The sequence below is a fragment of the Trichoplusia ni genome, chromosome 22, assembly GCF_003590095.1.
Source record: "Trichoplusia ni isolate ovarian cell line Hi5 chromosome 22, tn1, whole genome shotgun sequence".
Lineage (NCBI taxonomy): Eukaryota > Metazoa > Arthropoda > Insecta > Lepidoptera > Noctuidae > Trichoplusia > Trichoplusia ni.
Window position 1 is genome coordinate 5,124,342 of NC_039499.1, and position 13,026 is coordinate 5,137,367.

Below are 13,026 nucleotides of genomic sequence, written 5' to 3' on the forward strand. Positions count from 1 at the left end.
TTTCAAATATTAACTCGGTACTACTGACTAATACCGCGCCTGACTAACCAGCAAAGATCAAAACATCAGATTAGCATATGAGCCGTCTCCACAGATTACACTAACTGGTACGTATTATCGTGTGCTAATTGTACGCGTTAGATTATGTCTCGCCCACCAGCCGGCTTGAACAACCTCACTGCGATGCTGGCAACGCGCAGTGCCTGTACTATGAGCTCTCTGAAGTCTGAACAGGGTTGTTAGTATTGTGGAAGCGAAACGGCGCTGTACACAGCGCGTAGAGCCGTCTCGCTTCTCCAACAGATTTACTTGTAAATAAGATACGCTCTTGGTAAAGGCACAGATCATCGCATATTAATTAATCAGCAAAACCCGTACTCGTTTGATTCTTCGGCGTTGCCAACTATACTGAATCATCCGGAGCTTTGAGTATCAGTCTGTTGGAACAGGAGTTAGGTTAGACAGGTGTTGGCGGCTCGATCGGAATCTCGTAAGGAGACGTGTGTAGTGATCGATTTGTTGAGTGTTGTTTATAGGTTGTTAGTACAATTGGTGCTGGGTGGCTAAGAGAAGGTCTTTCTACATCTACAAAGTTTTGCTTTAAAAAAAGACAGACCTATATTTATATGAGAAGTTCCAAAAAGTTCTCATCGCCCATATTCGTCGTCACTGTTGTAATAAAGATGGTGAATTTGAAATTCAGTTGGTACTTATTGTCATATAAAACTAAATTGTTCTTGTTTGTCTGCAGGCTGAGCAGCGACTAGCGGCGCGGCGCGCGGCCCGTGCCGAAGCCCGGGAGATCCGCATGCGGGAGCTGGAGCGCCAGCAGCGGGAACAGGAGGACCATGCCGACAAGGCATACGACATGTATGCGGGGAAAACACCAGGTAACTACATGTACTTACTAATGTAGCACCTGTAGTGAGGACCATGTCTTGAAGTAACACGATTGTATTTGTGGAAGAGTTTCAACAGTCTTTAAGAGGTGTAGAGCCCCGATTCGAATACTTAACTTGCAAAAAATTGAAAATAGTGCTCTAAGATTCTAAGGACAAATACATGAAAAGCAGATTAGGCGGATCAGAGAAGTGGTATTTTTAGATTTTGATTTTGGAAGTTGTTAATCAACCTTTTGTCATTATTTATAGCGATGCAAGGGATATCATGGAATCCGCATAGTTTTAGTCGTCTTTTTCTGAGAAATGCAATTTGTAACTGTGATTTAAATGGACGGTGACAAAAATGTAGTTTGGACTTGGCCTATTTAGATACGCCTGATACAAGAATGTAAACAACTTCTATCTTTATATAAATTATTTGTTTTGTGTTTTGACGGTCAATAGCAATCCAATGGTTTCATTTAGGAATTAAATAAATCATGTTTGCTTTGATATGTTCTTAATAAATCCATTGAAAATCATATTAGGAAATGACTAAGAAATGATCAAGCACTTAATCAATTCGTTTGTTAAGTCGAATAAAGAGACCCGTGGGCAGATGGTTTGCTTTGAGTCAAGCTCCCACACGAATAATGCATTCGCAATCTTAAGGAAAGTTGAACATATCGTTATCTGAGATCACTGCCGGTTCATTCTTCTTGTTTAGTCTTCCAAGTTTACCCTGCGGCTTCGTCAGTTAAAAGCGCATTTGGAAATAAAATGGAAAAATACCCTAACACTTATCCTAAGATTGAATTGAATGTCCACTACCAAGGCTGGCTACCAAGCTATCCAGTCAAATACATATAATACTAGCTGTTCCAGCAAACGTTGTTTTGCCATAGTGCAAAAAAAAAACATGCTCTTTAGGATATAAAAATAGATGTTGTCCGATTCTCAGACGACACGAGAATTTTATACATTAGATGTTGGACTATCTGAACCTGACCACGGCACTACGCATTCAGTTTGAAAATAAGATTAAGTGGATAACTTCAACACCTGAAGAATGTTTACCTGTTCTGCAGACCCTGTGGGTCGTCGCGGCGGCACGCGGCTGGCGGCGCTCAGTCCGGCCGGCGTGCTGTCACCGCGCCGCAGCTCTGAGGACTCCGCTGACGACACCTTCAGCATCAAAGACCTCAGGGTACGTCCACAACTCGATTCATATTTTTTTTACCATTGGCATTTAATTGAGGTTAGGGCGATATAAATTTACCGCACTGCCTTACAAGAGAGGTTATGTTCTTGCTTGCATTATTTTATTTGGATATTTCGGACTTTCTTCCTCAGATCATCTTTCGCCAGTCCTCTAAATTATTCTTCAAGTTTTACTGATTTATGAAACGTTTTGCATACCACTATTTGATAAATTAGTTCAACCGTAGAATATAATTACATAAGAAAGCATCCGTCTTTATATGATACCGTTTTGAGACTAAATCAGTGACACAGTGTGGTGGAATTTCGAAGGGTTGTTCTAAATATATCTCGAAAGTCGCCCGGTGGATTTGGCACGGTTAAACCAAGTCTTAATGGTTCTGTGCGTGCAAATCGATTCGCTATCGTGAATCATAAGTTTTGTATTGATTATTTTAGATACAGCCAGTAGGCGGATCCTGGCAGAAGATAAATCTTATTATGTGGGGGTGTTTAATGTGATTGTTTGTTCGTTTTCAGCATGATTTAAAAGAGGTTGAGGAGAAGTTCCGGAAGGCGATGATATTGAATGCTCAGCTGGACAACGATAAGGCGGCGCTCGGGTACCAGCTGGAACTGCTCAAGGATAGGATAGAGGAGCTACATGAGGAGTATGCGCAACTACAGGTAAACAGTCACAACCACGCTCTATTATCTGGGAATCATACATTGGAAGAGTAGGAAAAAAGTATCAGAAGTTTACTTATGGCCATCAAGAAGTTACACGATAAAATTATACACCGATTAAAATATTGAGTTATAAGACTTCATAACTAGGAAATACCAAATACCTTCAGTGATCAAAAAATAAAAAATCGATTAAACACAAATAATAATTTCCAGCGCGAACACAAAGAGAAGTGCTCATCATTCGAGCGTCTAAAGCGCGAGCACGAGTCTGTGTCGCGCGAGCTGCAGGCGGCGCGCGGGGCCGTGCGCGCGCGGGACGCGGCCGCCGCCGCCGCGGGGTTCGCCTTCGTGGACGCGCCCGCCGACCTGCCCGCCAGCCCCGCCGCGCCCCCCGCCCCCGCCGCGCCCCCCGCGCCCGCAGAGCCCACGCTGGCGCTCGTCAGCCACGGCGCCGAGCAGCTGCTCAATGACGCCGGGGAGGGCACGCTCGGTGAGTACCTGTTCCATAGTGAATATACCTCGGCTATTGCGGCAAAATATCCCTTATCTCTTGTCTTCAGATGAAGAAGTGTAACCCACAGACATAGCTACTTTTAGTTTCCGTAAATGAAAGCTTCGTTAATTCTATTCCAGATGTACGGTTGCAAAAGTTGTTGAGCTCGAAACAGTCTTTAGAGTCGGAAGTACGTAAACTGAAGCTGCAGCTGAACGAGGAGCGCGCGGCGCGGCAGAACGGAGTCTCCAACCATCACGAACATGAGTACGAGAACGAATGTGAGGATGTGTTTTGTTCTTATTTTAATTTAAACGAGCAACATATTTTCGTCTAAATAATTATATAGTGAAGGAGGGTGAATTCAATGATCGCGAGTTCAATTTGGTCCATTGTATGTATTACGCTAACATGGATTTAGATGTTATCCTGCGTTTGGTGCACGAGCCCAGAGATCAGTAACCCCGAAAGCTAGCTGGAGATCGGGGAGCATAGCTCTGTCCTGTGCGACGTGACCTATATTTGGAAGTCCTATCAGTAATAATGTGTGCACGTGTTGATGTTGCAGTGGAAGCAGCGCGTAAGGCGGTGTCGGAGGCGAAGGCGCGGGCGGCGCGCGGAGAGGCGGAGGCGGCGCTGCAGGCCGCGCTCGTGGCGCGGCTGGAGGCGCAGCTGGCCCGGCTGCGCGCGCGCCAGGACCACCAGGACGAGCACGAGGAGCAGCTCAAGCACGAGCGGCGCCGGCTGCAGAGAGAGGTAGGGACACGGACTGACACATCTGTAGCAGGGTGCAGGCCGCGCTCGTGGCGCGGCTGGAGGCGCAGCTGGCCCGGCTGCGCGCGCGCCAGGACCACCAGGACGAGCACGAGGAGCAGCTCAAGCACGAGCGGCGCCGGCTGCAGAGAGAGGTAGGGACACGGACTGACACATCTGTAGCAGGGTGCAGGCCGCGCTCGTGGCGCGGCTGGAGGCGCAGCTGGCCCGGCTGCGCGCGCGCCAGGACCACCAGGACGAGCACGAGGAGCAGCTCAAGCACGAGCGGCGCCGGCTGCAGAGAGAGGTAGGGACACGGACTGACACATCTGTAGCAGGGTGCAGGCCGCGCTCGTGGCGCGGCTGGAGGCGCAGCTGGCCCGGCTGCGCGCGCGCCAGGACCACCAGGACGAGCACGAGGAGCAGCTCAAGCACGAGCGGCGCCGGCTGCAGAGAGAGGTAGGGACACGGACTGACACATCTGTAGCAGGGTGCAGGCCGCGCTCGTGGCGCGGCTGGAGGCGCAGCTGGCCCGGCTGCGCGCGCGCCAGGACCACCAGGACGAGCACGAGGAGCAGCTCAAGCACGAGCGGCGCCGGCTGCAGAGAGAGGTAGGGACACGGACTGACACATCTGTAGCAGGGTGCAGGCCGCGCTCGTGGCGCGGCTGGAGGCGCAGCTGGCCCGGCTGCGCGCGCGCCAGGACCACCAGGACGAGCACGAGGAGCAGCTCAAGCACGAGCGGCGCCGGCTGCAGAGAGAGGTAGGGACACGGACTGACACATCTGTAGCAGGGTGCAGGCCGCGCTCGTGGCGCGGCTGGAGGCGCAGCTGGCCCGGCTGCGCGCGCGCCAGGACCACCAGGACGAGCACGAGGAGCAGCTCAAGCACGAGCGGCGCCGGCTGCAGAGAGAGGTAGGGACACGGACTGACACATCTGTAGCAGGGTGCAGGCCGCGCTCGTGGCGCGGCTGGAGGCGCAGCTGGCCCGGCTGCGCGCGCGCCAGGACCACCAGGACGAGCACGAGGAGCAGCTCAAGCACGAGCGGCGCCGGCTGCAGAGAGAGGTAGGGACACGGACTGACACATCTGTAGCAGGGTGCAGGCCGCGCTCGTGGCGCGGCTGGAGGCGCAGCTGGCCCGGCTGCGCGCGCGCCAGGACCACCAGGACGAGCACGAGGAGCAGCTCAAGCACGAGCGGCGCCGGCTGCAGAGAGAGGTAGGGACACGGACTGACACATCTGTAGCAGGGTGCAGGCCGCGCTCGTGGCGCGGCTGGAGGCGCAGCTGGCCCGGCTGCGCGCGCGCCAGGACCACCAGGACGAGCACGAGGAGCAGCTCAAGCACGAGCGGCGCCGGCTGCAGAGAGAGGTAGGGACACGGACTGACACATCTGTAGCAGGGTGCAGGCCGCGCTCGTGGCGCGGCTGGAGGCGCAGCTGGCCCGGCTGCGCGCGCGCCAGGACCACCAGGACGAGCACGAGGAGCAGCTCAAGCACGAGCGGCGCCGGCTGCAGAGAGAGGTAGGGACACGGACTGACACATCTGTAGCAGGGTGCAGGCCAGCGAGTACTATGGCCGCGTCTCGCGATCGACAGCTGGGTGGCGTGAGCATTGGCCTCCTTCTGTGAAACAGTGATGTAACAGAAGGAGGCGGCGGAGCGCGTTCGGGAAACTGACCCCAGCGCGCCCGCCATACGCGGACGCTCTCCCGCCCTCACAGTCGGGCTGGGCGACGGCACGGGGCTGGGGGGGGGGGGGCAAGAAATATACTTGCCTATTTCACCGCGAAACGCCTTGTGTGAAGTATTCGAATTCCTAAAAGAAACGGGCGCTAATGGAAAAATAATAATTATGTGATTTAATTTTCAGGAAGTCGTTGACTTCTGGGCCGTTATCAATAATGGCGACAGTTAACGGTACAGTTGCGTATGACTTACTATCGGAGTGTGCCATCCTTTACACGCAACCGAATACCAGATGCGTACCTATCACACTGTCTTAGCAACACTTACAAGTCTAAATCAAAGGCTACTTGAGGTTTTCTGCTCCGCACTTCACCTTGAGCAAATCCCGCTTCAGGGGAATAAATTGTATATTTTTTTATAAAAATGTCTTTAGAGGAATAAATTGTACCTTGTTTATAAAAATGTTCTTTAAACTTACTTTTTTCGAAACTGCTAAATATTATGATACAGCTTATTGCTTTTGATTTCTTTACCCCTACCTTCTCATTCAGGGGAATTGTGGAGAAACTGGAATTAAGATTTCCATATTATCAGAAAGAATTCTGAACTCCATAAAATCAAATCCAAAAAATAATTGTTCCCAGTGTGATAGGTACCATAGCGCTCTAAGCCGAATAATCAATATAAATTGATACTTGAATCCTGCACTGGTGTGCTGTATATTAAGTTTAGGACAGCTAAATGTTAACACGACTGTACATAGGTCTTACCGATGTTACTGACGCCTGCCCCTACAAGCCCTAAGTCTGGCACACCTCTGTAGCGAATCTGCTTAATGTTTCAACATTTATACACCTAAAAAACATATTTTTGAAGCATATTATTCAGTGTCATAAAAATATTGTTTTTGCTGCGTTTCGCCACATGTGTGCTGTCCCCTAAAAAGGATTTAACCTATCCGCATGTTTTATGTCAAACTTGAAAACCTAAAAATATTGCCATCGCTTATTGATGTCAAGTTTTATTAAACTGTACATAACGCTATTTAGATTGACCCTGTCTTATTCAATGTTATATTGAAATTACATAATAATATTCTCGAACCACAGGCTCGGGAAGCGCTCAACCGGGTGGAAGAGTTGGAAACGGAGAACAGCCACCTCACCAAGCGACTAGACAAGCTTAAGAACGCCAAGTCAGCACTCCTGAAGGACCTGTGACAGTACTAACACGCCGCGGGACACGCACAGCTGAGCCACGCCCGTGTACTACGAGGTAACCGTCATCTATGCTACGTCAATATTAGCATAAGAGCATTAAGAGTTTGTACACGAACATATTCTGTAAATTAAAAACAAGCTTGATTTACAAAATGTGTCGTTAAGATAACGGAGAATCCGTAAGTTTTGTAACTGACTTGTATCTAATATTGAAGTATTCACTAAATAATAACATTCATATTCCCGGCATAATAATTTCATTTTTATTTTATTGTTATAACTTCATATGATATCGTTTCAAACTTGTATTATGTTGATCATAAATTTATTGATATTTTAATTATTGACTTCTAAAAGATTATAATGTGTGATTGAGAGTAGCATGAATCCAAACTGTCAAAGTTGAAATTGCAGTAAGGACTTGCTACGAAATATGTATTGCATAATTATATCAACTGGGCCTAAGTATAGCCTATTGTCGAGTGTACGTCGAACGACTGATTTTATATGAGAAATGTAGTTCACAAAGTTTTATAATAAATAAGTAATGATATCACTGTATTACTTTATTTTGTATATGTAGGAGTAGTGACCGCACCCGTGCGCGCCTAAGCAAAGATATACAATAACGAGTGCCATGTTATATCTAAAACTTTGTGAACTCCAACTTTATAATATAGCAATGCTGGCATTTTCGATTTATATGGAACCATGAGTCATTTAGACGAAGTCAGCGAGCTTCGTCCACTGTAAGATATTGATGTGGAGTTGGTTCAGACAAGCGGATGGCGGGAAAGCTTCGTAATTGAATAAGTCTTTATACATTTTGAATAGCTAGAAAATATGTAGGAAAATGAGTCTGACCAAACGCCAACGCTTGCCTGTCTGAACCAACTTAGGGATATAAACATTTGTATAAATAAATAAACCATGCTTATAAATATAATGACACGTCATTGTACTGTAATGCAAATAATATGGTTGTATTATGTATGACCAGTATGTAACTCTTGTAAATCGCTTTTTAACTGAATATTCCCTGTAAAGTATGAGAATAATGTGTAAAATTAATGTTTTGTTTAATATTAATAAATAATTATTTATTTTAACTACGTTCGTATTTTTCTGTATAGTTATTATGTAAGTTTTATTTAGCTTGCCGATTTCATTTAGCTTTCTTACTAATCTTATTTGGAGTGATTGATTTGTTACTTGCCATTGGTATCACAAATTCAAATATTTATTATTGAGCGCACTCCTCACACTTCGCCGCCTGTAGGGTGAATCTTAATTATGTTAATGAATTATTGCTTTTATCTTTAATACAATTGCTCAAAATTATATCCCATGAACAATGTGATAGTCTGTTGAGAACATTAACGTCCAATAGGATTAGCGACTCGAAGACGCAGTTTTCGTGGGACTGATCATTGTATTTTTATATTTGGAGATTGTTTTATTCATGACTCTACAAAGTTACCATGCTGTTTAACTGATATCATTGTAAATTATTTTTATCTTGTTATTGTGACATTCTTTTATAACTTTATTGTGACCATTTCGATTAGATCTCGAACTAGTTGAGTTTTAAAGAGAGGGAAACTGAATAAAACATAGTATACTATCTTATATAATGTACAGGAGATTTTCGAACCTTAGCTTATACATGGTGGCTACTTAGTAACAGCAGAGTATAAAGTGTCCGCCCTGAGTAGTCACCGTGCATACATATAGTTGTAATTGTTGTTAGTGATGCTCACTTTTAACGTACAGTGCCATGGCGCACCAAAATGTATTAGTAATACAATAAATCTATGTGTATTGTAGTTACGTGTAGTAATGAATTGGAAATGCGGGTAGCGGTAGGGACGCGCGCTTGTCAGATGTTTATATGTACAACGTATGGGTGTAATATGTATGTATATCTGTAGATTTTTTATTAAAATGTTACTTACATAAGGCGCCTTTGATTACAACATATTAGCCAGTTTTATTTGGATATTACAAACAGGATTTTGTTAAAAACAATAACTGAAGAAAGTGAGATATACGTTATCTTACAATTTTAAATATTTTAACTTGTACTTACTGTTAATTTTCATTATAAAACCACATAAAAACATTATTTCGAATTCGAAAAATTTCTGCAAATTGGTATCATTATATAGGCTGACTGTTACCAGATAGTATCTTGCACCACCGACTCAAACCTCTGGCGACAGTCAGCCGACAATTTGTGTTGAGGCATCACAGAATCCTGTGTGCGTCTAATGTTCAGGTTTATTTTGCGTCTAGTCGATGCACCTTGTACCTATATGTAGACAATGTTTGAGATATTTATAATGGTTTCTAACTTTGCCTTGAATTAATCATGGGTTTCGTGAAGCTAATAGTATGTTTTTAGTACTTTTTTGTATAATTTTGTACGACTCATCACCATATTGTAGTTTATCATTGTACTGAAGGAATATAGAGATAACAGTAGAATAAAAATATGCGATTGAGTATGACTTTGCGAGCTAATCAAAGATTAAGAAATTACCTTTAAAACTATGATTCATCCAGAAATTGAAAGAGATGTGAAAAACAGAGTACTATTTCACAATGGAATTTTCTGGAACCATGATGACCATGCATTTATATAAGTCGTGTTCTTGTCTACATAGAGGTGTGAGTGGATGTCTGACGGGCGGAGCCGCACGTCGGCCCGCGAGGACTTTCTCACTATATCAATGTAATGAACGTGATGATTAAGTAAGATGTATGTATTTTGGTGCTGCATTACTAATTTATTTTGTTTTCAATTTAACTATGAATGACCAACTGTCTTTTTATATGAAGCGAAAACAGACTTAATATTGTATAAATTTGAATATTTTGAATAAATTTCGCTCTGAAAGTGTTGTTTTATTTTCTTTTTTTGTCTTCCAAGGATCGAAATATAATCGGGAAGATTATTATTATCCTAGAATGAGATTGTTTCCTCCTTTGCCAAAGATAGCTTTTTTTGACAAAGTGGGCCTACATTTTCATACATTCATATCACAACGAATTCATAACTCCTCTATATCGTCGCACATTCATGTAAGTACTTGAACGTCTCGTAATTACTCTGTCGATAAACCTTGACTGCTTCGGTCGGATGGGTCTATCGATCGCAGCAGGCTATAAATATCTAGAGGCAAATGGTGCAACTCTCACAAACGTGAGTAATGTATCTACTTCTTTATTTTATTGCACCTACCAAGTTATGTATTGGCAAGTGACTGATATCAAGCAACTTCACTAAGAGTGGATAGACTAAATAAAATATGTTTTGTAAGTCTACATAATTAAAATTCATGCTAAAAAGTATTGGAATCAAACCCAAGATAATTCTTGTTTGTGTTTAGTAAACACGACGATTTTTTTTATAATAGCAAGTTTAGTACAGGCTATTTTATGTTCAACGAAGTATTATTTGTTTAAAAAAACAACATAATAACGTTCTATCAAATTTATTACGTCTATGAGAATGGTACTTCTTATTCATAAAATAAAACAATAATGATGAATGTATATTTACAATGTATCTGGCCCTCGGGTATCCTGGAGATATAGAAAGAAAACTAACAAAATGGTAAAAAAGAAATATTAATTACTGTATTATATTACTTAATACTTAGTTTCATAAGAGTCAAGCCCAAAGAGATGACAAGATTTATGCAAAGATGGATTGAACTACTAGAGATATAATTATGAACACACTTGTTTCATATTGTTTACCCCAATAACATTGAGAATTAAGTATAAGTGTTGCTAGTGCACATATCAATTAAAGGAGCCATATATTTCTCATAAGAAAGCCTTTCCATACTATAATATGCTTGCAATGGCATCTGTTTTGAAAAACAAGATTCAAGTAACAATAAAAACTGATTCTTAATCACTCACTAGATCTAACAACTTACATAAAATAATTGAGTAAAAGTATTTATTGACATAATTTATACTACAGCATAATGAGATAATAACAAATAAATAAAGTTATTAATTCCAGAATATAAAACACTTCTCCTCAAACCTATCATCCATCACCATTTATCTTTTACAAATATTAAGCACTTCTAACATTTCAGTCATTATATTCGGAATTTATGCAATCACTCCATTTTATGCTATCTATGAACCCAATCACTTAGTTATCAAGTCTACCATCTCTTACAATTTGGCTGTAAATATCAAGAGCCATAAGTGAGACTCATTCAAGGCTAAGTGTGGACAGATGAAAGTTTAATCAAAAGCAGGTTTTATTTACAACACCTGTCTCTACATGATTTAATTTAAAATTGAATGAAAGTGAAAACATTTGTGAGTAGATTGTAACCATATTTGGTTGTAGCACAATGTAACTGATTTACTGCCACTTTACCAGGCTGTCCAAATATTCACCATATTCAGTTAATACAGTCTTAATACAAGTATAAATAGGGTGACATTTTACTACTCAAACAATGAATACCTGGAGCAAACCTAGTCAAGTGTTGTTTACATGACAAACTATGGTGCAGTCTCTTTGGGCTCAATAGCTTCAACTTACATGCTACAGTAGTCTAGCTTATGGTAAAGGGTGCTGGCTAGGTGTGAGGCCTCCATGCTCGGGACTGTGTTTTTGCTTTTTCCTCTTTTTCTCCTTTTTCCGTTTCTTACGTTCCTTGTCATCATCGTGACGTTTCTGCTTTTTGTGTTTCTTCTCATATGTGTCTGGGTTTGAGGAATCTGTTGAGGTTGTTTTGTAATATGATGACTAGATTCATATAAGAAATTATAACTTGAAATATTAGTTCAATTATTGTTGGTTAAAGAGGATTCAGGTAGTTTCTGCTCTTAATATCATCACAATAAAGTAAACAATTATAAAGTTAATTGGCAGAGGGGCATTCAAGTACATCTGAATTCCTGTCCTACATAATTTTTGATAAGTGACCTAGTTACAATTTTTATCATTTAAATACATGAAAATCAAAAATTATGTTACATGTGTAGTATTATATAAAACCAACATATTTCTGGGCAAAAATGATAATTTTTGATAAATGCAATGTAACATAGCAGCTCCTTATTTATAAGTCAATAAAATAGAAAATATTACCATTAAATAGTATTAAAAAAATGTAGACTATACACATACTTGAGAAAGAATGACTATACAAAATATAAATAAATTATTAAGGTAATATCTATCAATGGTCTAAGAATTCAGCATAATGTAAAGTACTTGTATATTATTAGAGTATTGGTGAAACCTTGCTGTTGTTGTGGGAATAAAGATAATAAACATGAATGTAAAAATTGTAATGTAATGTCCATTACCTTGCAGAGGAGTCTCTTGTCCTGCAGGAACTCCATCCTTATGCTTATGTTTCTTGTGTTTGGTCTTATGTCGCTTTGGTGGGGTTGCACTTACATAGCGGTACTGTTCAGGCAGTGGGCCTGGATGCAGCCGAAAACCAGCCAGCTGGGCACTACTCAGAGGCAACAGTTCCTTACCACCAATAGGCCTTTTAGCTATCACTGACCCTAAGGTACTATTATCTTCTTGTCCAGGCCCATCTAGGATGCCAGGGAGATTAGGAAGGAAGGATGATAGGGATTCTTTTAGTTTTTTCCCATTGAATTTACTATATGAGTGCTCAAGCCCATAATAAGCCATTAAATTTGTTGCCCCTGTGAGTTCACATTCTCCTGCAATTAAGATTTTATTGTATATGTATAGCTTGTAAATAAATAAGTATAAAATTGCTGCAAAGCTGTAAAACGTTACCTGGCGGTTCTTTCATCAAATAGAAAGGTCCACTGTGCACTATAGACGGATTCTTGCCCAGTGAGATAGTAGTTTTGAGTGTTCCAGAGGAGTCCTGGCGAGAAACCACTGGTGACCTCGCGCCTCGCGGCGAGGACTTCGGGGAATATGGTTCTACTTTTCTAAACTGATCAGACATCATCTTGAATCTGCATTGTCTACATAACAAACGTAAAGAAAATAAATCTCACTAAAGAAAACGATAAAAACTTAACACCCTCACTTCGAAGAGCCTTTTGACAAATTTGCAAAAAAAAAA

General features: G+C 42.3%; 2 protein-coding genes across 8 annotated transcripts in view; one reads left to right on the forward strand and one right to left on the reverse strand.

Moving 5' to 3' along the window:
* LOC113504453 (leucine-rich repeat flightless-interacting protein 2) overlaps positions 1–9,824 on the forward strand; it is a 49,265-nt gene extending 39,441 nt beyond the window's left edge. For 5 of the 7 annotated variants that reach the window (XR_003401568.1, XR_003401567.1, XR_003401566.1 and 2 more), the window contains 8 exons: positions 752–890; positions 1,970–2,088; positions 2,622–2,768; positions 2,985–3,261; positions 3,405–3,545; positions 3,833–3,906; positions 4,059–5,540; positions 6,815–6,898. Coding sequence is in view for 2 of the 7 variants with exons in the window: in XM_026886739.1 (XP_026742540.1) it covers positions 752–890; positions 1,970–2,088; positions 2,622–2,768; positions 2,985–3,261; positions 3,405–3,545; positions 3,833–4,020; positions 6,815–6,925 (1,122 nt within the window). In the remaining 5 variants the exon portion in view is untranslated. Of the gene's footprint in view, positions 1–751; positions 891–1,969; positions 2,089–2,621; positions 2,769–2,984; positions 3,262–3,404; positions 3,546–3,832; positions 4,021–4,058; positions 5,541–6,814 lie in introns of all 7 variants that reach the window. The other 2 variants (XM_026886739.1, XM_026886737.1) reach the window with 1 other exon arrangement.
* A 582-nt stretch (positions 9,825–10,406) lies between these two features.
* LOC113504455 (mediator of RNA polymerase II transcription subunit 19) lies at positions 10,407–13,026 on the reverse strand. Its single transcript, XM_026886741.1, has 3 exons — positions 12,729–13,026; positions 12,278–12,649; positions 10,407–11,683 (listed from the first exon to the last, which is right to left on the reverse strand). Exons 1-3 carry the CDS (start codon positions 12,907–12,909, stop codon positions 11,523–11,525), a joined length of 714 nt encoding a protein of 237 aa, XP_026742542.1. The 5' UTR covers positions 12,910–13,026; the 3' UTR covers positions 10,407–11,522.

Coding starts and splice junctions, on each gene's coding strand:
- LOC113504455 (XM_026886741.1), bottom strand. CDS start 12,909: ATGATGTCTGATCAGTTTAGAAAAGTAGAACCATATTCCCCGAAGTCC. Junction 12,650..12,728: donor TTTGATGAAAGAACCGCCAG/GTAACGTTTTAC, acceptor TCTTAATTGCAG/GAGAATGTGAACTCACAGGG. Junction 11,684..12,277: donor ACAAGAGACTCCTCTGCAAG/GTAATGGACATT, acceptor CAACCTCAACAG/ATTCCTCAAACCCAGACACA.